Raw genomic sequence first — 6890 nt, forward strand, 5'->3', positions numbered from 1 at the left:
AAAAAACTCCACAAGGTGTCTGACGCTTCCTTTAATCTGAAGAGTATTACAGGCGCTTCGTCTTCAGATATAAATTATTTATAACGTTACAGAACAAGCAGCGAATTCAACAATTTAAAAACTAAGTGTACCCGGTGTTAATTTCTGGCAACAGTCCTCCCAATCTGGTTTTTTAAAAAAGTCATCCCGCGCCCCTTTCAGTAGACGTGCACCATGCCATAGAGGAAAGTCCAGAACAGGACGTAGGTGAAGAGGCCTCCGATGAGACCGCCTGTAAAGAGAGGTCTTCGCGACTTAAAATATTTGTTCCACCTCCTTCCCGCCTTAAGAATTAAGAGCAGAGAGAGCAGGACGGAGGCGAGCAGGTAGAAGATGAAGCCGTAGAGGCCGGTGAGGCCGAGGATGCCGGCCGTCGCCCCCGACAGCGCGGACACCGAGGTCCGGCAGTAATCCAGGACGGCCGCGTTGCCCCGCACCGCCGCCTCGCTGATGAACGGCGGCCCTTCCCGCTTGGCCACCACAGCGGCCATCGCACCCGCCGGGGCTCAGCCTCTGCCTTCTCGCGAAACGATGCGGAGCTGCGGAGGAAACCAAGTTACCAGCAGCGCCCAGAGCTCGGCGGGTTGGCTCCACGCCGCCCCTCCCCGGGGGGCTTCCGAGACCTCGCACCGCTCCCGGGTCTCCGGCCTTCAGGAGACGGTGCGAAGGCTGAGGGTTCGGCCAGCCGGGAGGGCGGCGGCCCATCGCACTCCCCGCCCAGCCTAGCCCGCTTACCTGGAACACGGCGGCGGACACAGGCACTTGGCCCTCCCTCAGACGGCCACGGGTAGAGATTCCAGCGGCGCCATCTTGCGCTATAGGCTGCTGGGAGGGTCCAGGCTGCGCATGCGCCAAGACCTCGTGCCCGCGCCCTGGCGCATGCGCCGCGGGCTTCCCAAGCACCCTCTACCCACTCCCTGCCTTTCTCCGCACGCACTGGGACTTCCGAAAGCGGAACAGCGCTCCGGCCGGTGATTGGCTGGGGATTTGCTAACTATTCATGAGGGGGCGGACCGAGCCAGGCTGCCTTTGTTAACCACAGAGGGCGCGGCCACCGGGACTTTCGCTGCGGGCCCCGCTGAACGGTACTTGGTTCCCAGATTGGGGTCGAGATGTCCTACATCCCGGGCCAGCCTGTCACCGCCGTGGTGGTGAGTGCGCTCGCGTGGGCTCCTCCTCGTCTTGGCTTGCCCCCACTTTGCGGAGCGGCAAACTGACACCCCAAACAGGTTGACAAAGCGTCGGACCCGGGGCTCCTGCAAACCTGAGGCCAGGGCTCCGGTCCCTCTCTGCCCGAGCTGCGCCGCGATCCCCCGAGCCATGCGACAGAGAAGGCTGGGACCCGAGAGCCTCCTGAGACGCCGGACCGGGGCCAGCCCCCGCGCACTGCCTCCTTTGGGCGGCCGGGGCGGGGAGGACTGCAGAGGAAAGCCCCAGCTGAGGGGTCCGGGAAAGCCCAGGCCTGTGTCCCCAGCTGGGTGGCAGCGGGGGGCGGGCGCCGGCCCCGACGTCCATGAGTCGCAGCCTCTGGAATGAGGAAGTGCTTCCTCCGCTCCAGCTGGCGCCGCCGCCCAGAGGGAGATTTGGCGGGTGGAGGCGGCCGGGGCCTGTGTAGTGGCCCCTTACCCCTCCTTCGGTCCAGCCTTGCTTCCTTGGATCCACTGCCGCCTGATCCAGAGCGAAGGCTCCTACAGCTGGCTGGATCCTGCTGCGAACTTTCCCTGGATCCCCAGCCCTTGGAGCAAAGTTCAGGTTCCCTGCCTGGTGCTTGGGGTCTGCTCAGTCCCCTGGCTCCCCGCTTGGCTTGGCTTGGGTGCCAAGTGCTATTCAAATAGACAAAGGGAGGAAAGGTCGCTGGAACATGAGACCCAGACGCCAGTGCCACAGCTGGATCGCACCTGGAGGCCAAAGCCGGGGCGGAGGTGGGGAAACTGAGTCCTAGAGAGGTCTGGTCATACCCAGCCATAAAGGAAGCCCTCAGGAAGGACCTGAATCTCTCAGAAGAAATGCCAGCTGGGCAGGCAATGAGTCAGGTGGAAGTCCCTGCCCTGAGGCCATGGGACTGGCTGCTGCAGCTCAGAGCAGTGTGCTGGGGAGCGCCTGCAGTCAGAAGGTGGCACGGCCACTGATAAAGGTGGCATGTGAGGCTTAGAGCACCAGCTCAGGCCTGGGTGGGAGGAAACACTGCTGGACCAGCTGACAGCTGTGCTAAGCTTCACCCTGGTGGCACCAGCCTGGCTTTTCCAGATCTCTAGCTGTCCTGGAGAGAAGGGGCCAGGTTTGCTCCTTAGCTGGAAAAAAATGGGTGTAGCTGAGGAGCCCGAGACGGGCAGTAACCTGCCTGACCTCACCCAGCAAGTCAGTGACAGGGCCTTGCCTCCCAGTCCAAGGGCCTGTACGCTTTTTGACCTTGAGGGTGGGTCAAAGGTGTGTTGGAGGAGGTGGAGCAGGCCTGGAGGAGCTCACACTTGGGGCAGGAGGACCTAGGTCCAGTGGGCCTGAGGGGTCATGCTTCCTGCTCCTCCTCTCAAGTCATGGCTGGTCCCTGGGCTTTCCTCAAAGCTGTAGAACCATGACCCTCCCAATTCCTCTAACACTAGGAAAATGTCTGAACATGGTGGGTGGGGTCTGGTCTCTCCCTCTTGTCTCTCACATTGGGGATGGGGTGGGGGAGGCTTCTTCCTTAGGCCCTGCCCTCTCCCATGTAGTTAACATTTTGAGAATGTTAAAACCATTTTGGCCTGTCCTCTGAACTGTGGCTCCCTATCTGTCTGCCTTCTGGACACCTGTCTGGACGGCTCCTGGCACTCCAACTCAACATGCTCCTTCCCCTCCAGGGTCCCCATCTGACAGATGGTTGTGTTCAGCCAGGCCTGGTGGCTGGGTGCCCCCCTTGACTCCTCTCTGCCACAAGCAGTCTCCAGTTCTGTTGATCTCACCTTCCAAGTAGCTCATGTCCCCAGGCCTCCGCATCCCACGTCTGTGAGACGTCTGTTTCTGTATGGACTGCCTGAATGTCATTCTAGCATCACACCTGGCCATGACCAGCCCTACTGCCCAACTCCTGAGAACTTCAGTGGGCTGCCCAGAATGAAGGTCAGGTGGCCAGACTGCTGGTCACCCCCTCAAGGCCTGGTACAAATGATACCTCCTTTGTGAAGCCCTTCAGGTCCCCATCAAGTCACCTTTTGCTTTGTTCTTTTCTTTTTCCTGTTAAACCTCTCAACTTGGGGGGGGCGTGGGGGGGGGATGTGATCTGGTCTGGCTCCCAGCATCTGGTGACTGGAGGGTGACTGCTGAAGGATTTGAAAGGAGCCTGGCACAGTTGGGGATCACAGCCCGAGTATGGCGAGTGAGCCCTAGGCCCCTCCTCTGCCTCCTACACTGCACAAGAGCAGGGCCTGGGGCTTAGGGAGAACCTCCCTCCCTTGGGGCCAGTCTCGTGGGCCTGCACTCCACAGCCTTCCTGATATGGTCCCAGCCTCAGCTCACCTCGCAGTTCTGGTCCTGTGCTGTACACTCCGGTCTCGTGGACATGTACCTACAGCACCTTCAAGCCTCTCTTGGCCAACATAGCCCTTCCTCTCCTTTCTGTGCAAGTTTGATCTTCTCTGCTTTTCCAGAGCATCTCCTGTCTTGCCCTTGACAGGGGCTGGCTCAGCAATCTAAGCTGCCTCTGCAGGGTGCTTGCATTTTTTTAGGGACCTGATCCCTCCTGCCCTGTGTGGTGCCTCCCCTAGTAGTGCAGCCACAGCACGTTGGCTCTTGGGCCGGGAGGGGCTTAAAGCACTTGTTGACTAAGGCTGGAAGTGGGGAGAGGTTGGGACGGACGGCTGTGTGGGTTGACGTAGCTGAGTTCTGAGTCTCAACCCTCCAGCCTCCCAGGCTGGTGACCTGCTGGATTCCTCCAGAGGGACTTGGACCCCACCCCGTTGGCACAGCTTTGAGCTGGACCAGCAGCCTGAGGCTGCTGCTAGGGACACAGCAGATTGACTCTCCACACACCCACCCACTCCAACTAGTTTTTTCCTTTGCCAGCAAAGAGTTGAAATTCACAAGCTGCGTCAAGGTGAGAACTTAATCCTGGGCTTCAGCATTGGAGGTGGAATTGACCAGGATCCCTCCCAGAATCCTTTCTCAGAAGACAAGACAGACAAGGTGAGAGGAACCAGGGTCCTGAGACCTCTCTGTGAGACACAGAGGCCTGAGATGGTGGGTCTCTGCTTCCTGGGCCTTTCTGGAAGGAACAGACCTCATCTCTCTCAAAAAGTCCTCTCTCGGGTCCAAGAAATGATCTGGCGGGAATAAGTAGGGGTGGGGAGTGGGCTCCCAGCCCTATGAAGGCCTGCCCAGACAGAGCCCAGGAGGCCCACAGCAGGGGCTGGAGCATCTGCGGGCAGCCCTGCTTTCCTCTTGGCTGTCTGGGTACAGCCTGTGCTGGGGAAGCTTGGTGTAGGTTCAGACGAATGGCTGGGAGTATGCTATGTGCTGGGCTTTGCTCTGTGGATAAGGGGCTGGTCCAGTGACCCAAGGATTTGACTTGGCCTGTGTCTTTCCAGGGTATTTATGTCACACGGGTATCCGAAGGAGGCCCTGCTGAAATTGCTGGGCTGCAGATTGGAGACAAGATCATGCAGGTAACAGACGTCCCAAAGGAGGAAAACAAGGCTTGGCCAGAGGGTCTGAAGCCTTCGGGGGTTGGGGGGCTCCCGAGACTCACCAAAGCCGATTTGGAGCTCATGCTGGCGTTGCCCCCAGAGGAAGCTGGCTCTCTCCTCTGTGTGCCTCCACTCTGGTGTGTGGCCTCTCACAACCTTGGAACATCAGCTTGGGGGCCTGCTTGGGTGACCCAGGCCCCACAGAGCCTGACCTGCTTCTAGATCCCAGCGAGTGGGGGGCTGAGGTGGCCTGTATTTTCCTCCTTGGGCCAGGTGAACGGCTGGGACATGACCATGGTCACACACGACCAGGCGCGGAAGCGGCTTACCAAGCGCTCGGAAGAGGTGGTGCGCCTGCTGGTGACACGGCAGTCGCTGCAGAAAGCAGTGCAGCAGTCCATGCTGTCTTAGCAGCCCGCTGGGTCCCTGATGCCTGCCTGCCCGCCTCTTTGTACAGTGACACCACTTCCACGTTCTGTCTGCCCCTCGTCCTGGCTTCTGCTGAGTGCTGGGCCCAGCGGCCTGACCTGGCATTTCTTCCCCTCTCCCACCACTGACCTGAGGCTCTGGGACCACCTGTCTCCCTTGGACATTGCGGATTGGAAACAAGGGCCTGGAGCTGAGTCACAGTCTGTCTAGCCACAGGCCCAGCCCCTAGACCCTGCTGCCTGGCCTCAGCAGTGCCCAGGCGAGCAGGGGCCCCACTTCCTGAGAGCTGCCACAAAGCTGGAAAATGCCAGCAGGGTGGCCTTTCCCCCGCTTTGCCCTGGCTGTGGGGCTTGGCCCTGCTCTGAGTCTCAGCTGCAGTGTCTGTGCCCATGCTTTTCCCTGTGCTGCCCCGCGGGGACTCGACACACTGCCAGAGGCACTACAAAGCTTCACCCAGAGGGAAGCCAGGCAGGCTCGCAGTTCACCGCCTCGCACCCCACTCCCCCGAGGGGCGCTGGCCTCCCCAGGGTTCACCTGCTTACAGGATTTAGACGAGGTTTGAGGCTGACGTTTCAGGGTAGTTCTCAGGATTGCCATTTTCCTCTATGCCTGTGGGTTTAACTTTTGTATTTTTTTAATCACAACTTTGATACAAAGCAATTTTATCTTACTATTTGGAGGTGCCAATTCTACTTTTGAATTTAGCTCACTAATTCACATCTGGAAACAACTACTCTTAGCAAGTGAACAAGCCTTACTTTGGTTACTGTGGAAAAGGGGCAGTGTGAAGCTGCCCCACACCCATTGCGTGCCCAATAAACAGTGCTGGAATTCACCAGGGGTCTCTGCTGAGGCACAGGGCTGGGACACTTAGGGTGGATTTGGTTGTAAGGCTCATTGACCTGGTCCCCACGGCCCTGGGTCAAAACCCAGCTATTCCCAGGCCCACCCGACACTGTGCTTGGCCAGGGCTATGTCTATGGGAATGCGTGGGAGCACCTTCACCAGAACTGGGGCCGGGGGCCCCCAACTTCCCTTGTATAACCTAGTCTCAGCTCCCACCTGGGAGGGGCCTCATGGACACCAAGGGGTTCATGGGAAAAACACCTGCCCCCCTAACACTCTTAAGAGCCCTCAGTTTATCAAAGCCAGGGATGTAACCCCAAATGTTTCCAGCAGCTGTGATTTGATGGGGATGAGCCGGAGAGCTCCGGGCCTCTGCCTGGCCCAGCGCTGGCCGCACTACCAGCTCTGGGAATTGTTGCCACTCATGGACCCACCTAGCACTGCGGAATCAGACTTTTCCAGTGTTCATATCAAATATTTGGAATCTCCCATTTTTAGAGTGTGGCACCTAGTAACACTCTGGGTGGTCCCCAAAAAACAGGTGTGCGTGCTTCGGCAGGCAGCAGTCTCTGCTTTAGGGAAACAAGATCCTAAATTCTTTGATATTTGTTACAACTAGATAAAAGAAGAATCTAGAAAATAAGACATCCCCCCACTCCCAGCGGTGGCTGCTTTTGGTAATGAGAAGCAGGGTATCTGTGGGACCTACCTGGCCCTGAGCAGGCAGGTGTCATGCACTACCCAGGCGGGCTCTGCTGATGAAGTGCTGGGCCAGCATGCAGCCTCCACAGGGTCAGCGAACTTCACAGCCCTATGCGTTTCCTTACATGGAGGGAGTAAGGCCATCTCCCTAAGCCCCAGGGACTTGGTTCTGAAGCGAACACACCCACCTCCTGCATTTGGCAAATGCTCAGAGTG

The 6890-nt window shown here is 58.5% G+C and overlaps 2 protein-coding genes across 2 annotated transcripts; one reads left to right on the forward strand and one right to left on the reverse strand.

Annotated features, from left to right (window-relative positions):
- Window positions 1-16: 16 nt before the first annotated feature.
- Window positions 17-925, reverse strand: EMC6 (ER membrane protein complex subunit 6). The gene is made up of 2 exons (XM_046677018.1): window positions 775-925; window positions 17-578 (listed from the first exon to the last, which is right to left on the reverse strand). The coding sequence occupies exon 2, from the start codon at window positions 528-530 to the stop codon at window positions 198-200; it is 333 nt and encodes a 110-aa protein (XP_046532974.1). The 5' UTR covers window positions 531-578; window positions 775-925; the 3' UTR covers window positions 17-197.
- An 80-nt stretch (window positions 926-1005) lies between these two features.
- TAX1BP3 (Tax1 binding protein 3) lies at window positions 1006-5961 on the forward strand. The gene is made up of 4 exons (XM_046677017.1): window positions 1006-1190; window positions 4078-4197; window positions 4599-4676; window positions 4971-5961. The coding sequence occupies exons 1-4, from the start codon at window positions 1152-1154 to the stop codon at window positions 5106-5108; spliced, it is 375 nt and encodes a 124-aa protein (XP_046532973.1). The 5' UTR covers window positions 1006-1151; the 3' UTR covers window positions 5109-5961.
- Window positions 5962-6890: the final 929 nt, after the last annotated feature.

The sequence above is a fragment of the Equus quagga genome, chromosome 11 (assembly GCF_021613505.1).
Source record: "Equus quagga isolate Etosha38 chromosome 11, UCLA_HA_Equagga_1.0, whole genome shotgun sequence".
NCBI classification, from domain to species: domain Eukaryota; kingdom Metazoa; phylum Chordata; class Mammalia; order Perissodactyla; family Equidae; genus Equus; species Equus quagga.

Coding starts and splice junctions, on each gene's coding strand:
- EMC6 (XM_046677018.1), bottom strand. CDS start 530: ATGGCCGCTGTGGTGGCCAAGCGGGAAGGGCCGCCGTTCATCAGCGAG.
- TAX1BP3 (XM_046677017.1), top strand. CDS start 1,152: ATGTCCTACATCCCGGGCCAGCCTGTCACCGCCGTGGTG. Junction 1,191..4,077: donor AGCCTGTCACCGCCGTGGTG/GTGAGTGCGCTC, acceptor TTCCTTTGCCAG/CAAAGAGTTGAAATTCACAA. Junction 4,677..4,970: donor TTGGAGACAAGATCATGCAG/GTAACAGACGTC, acceptor TCCTTGGGCCAG/GTGAACGGCTGGGACATGAC.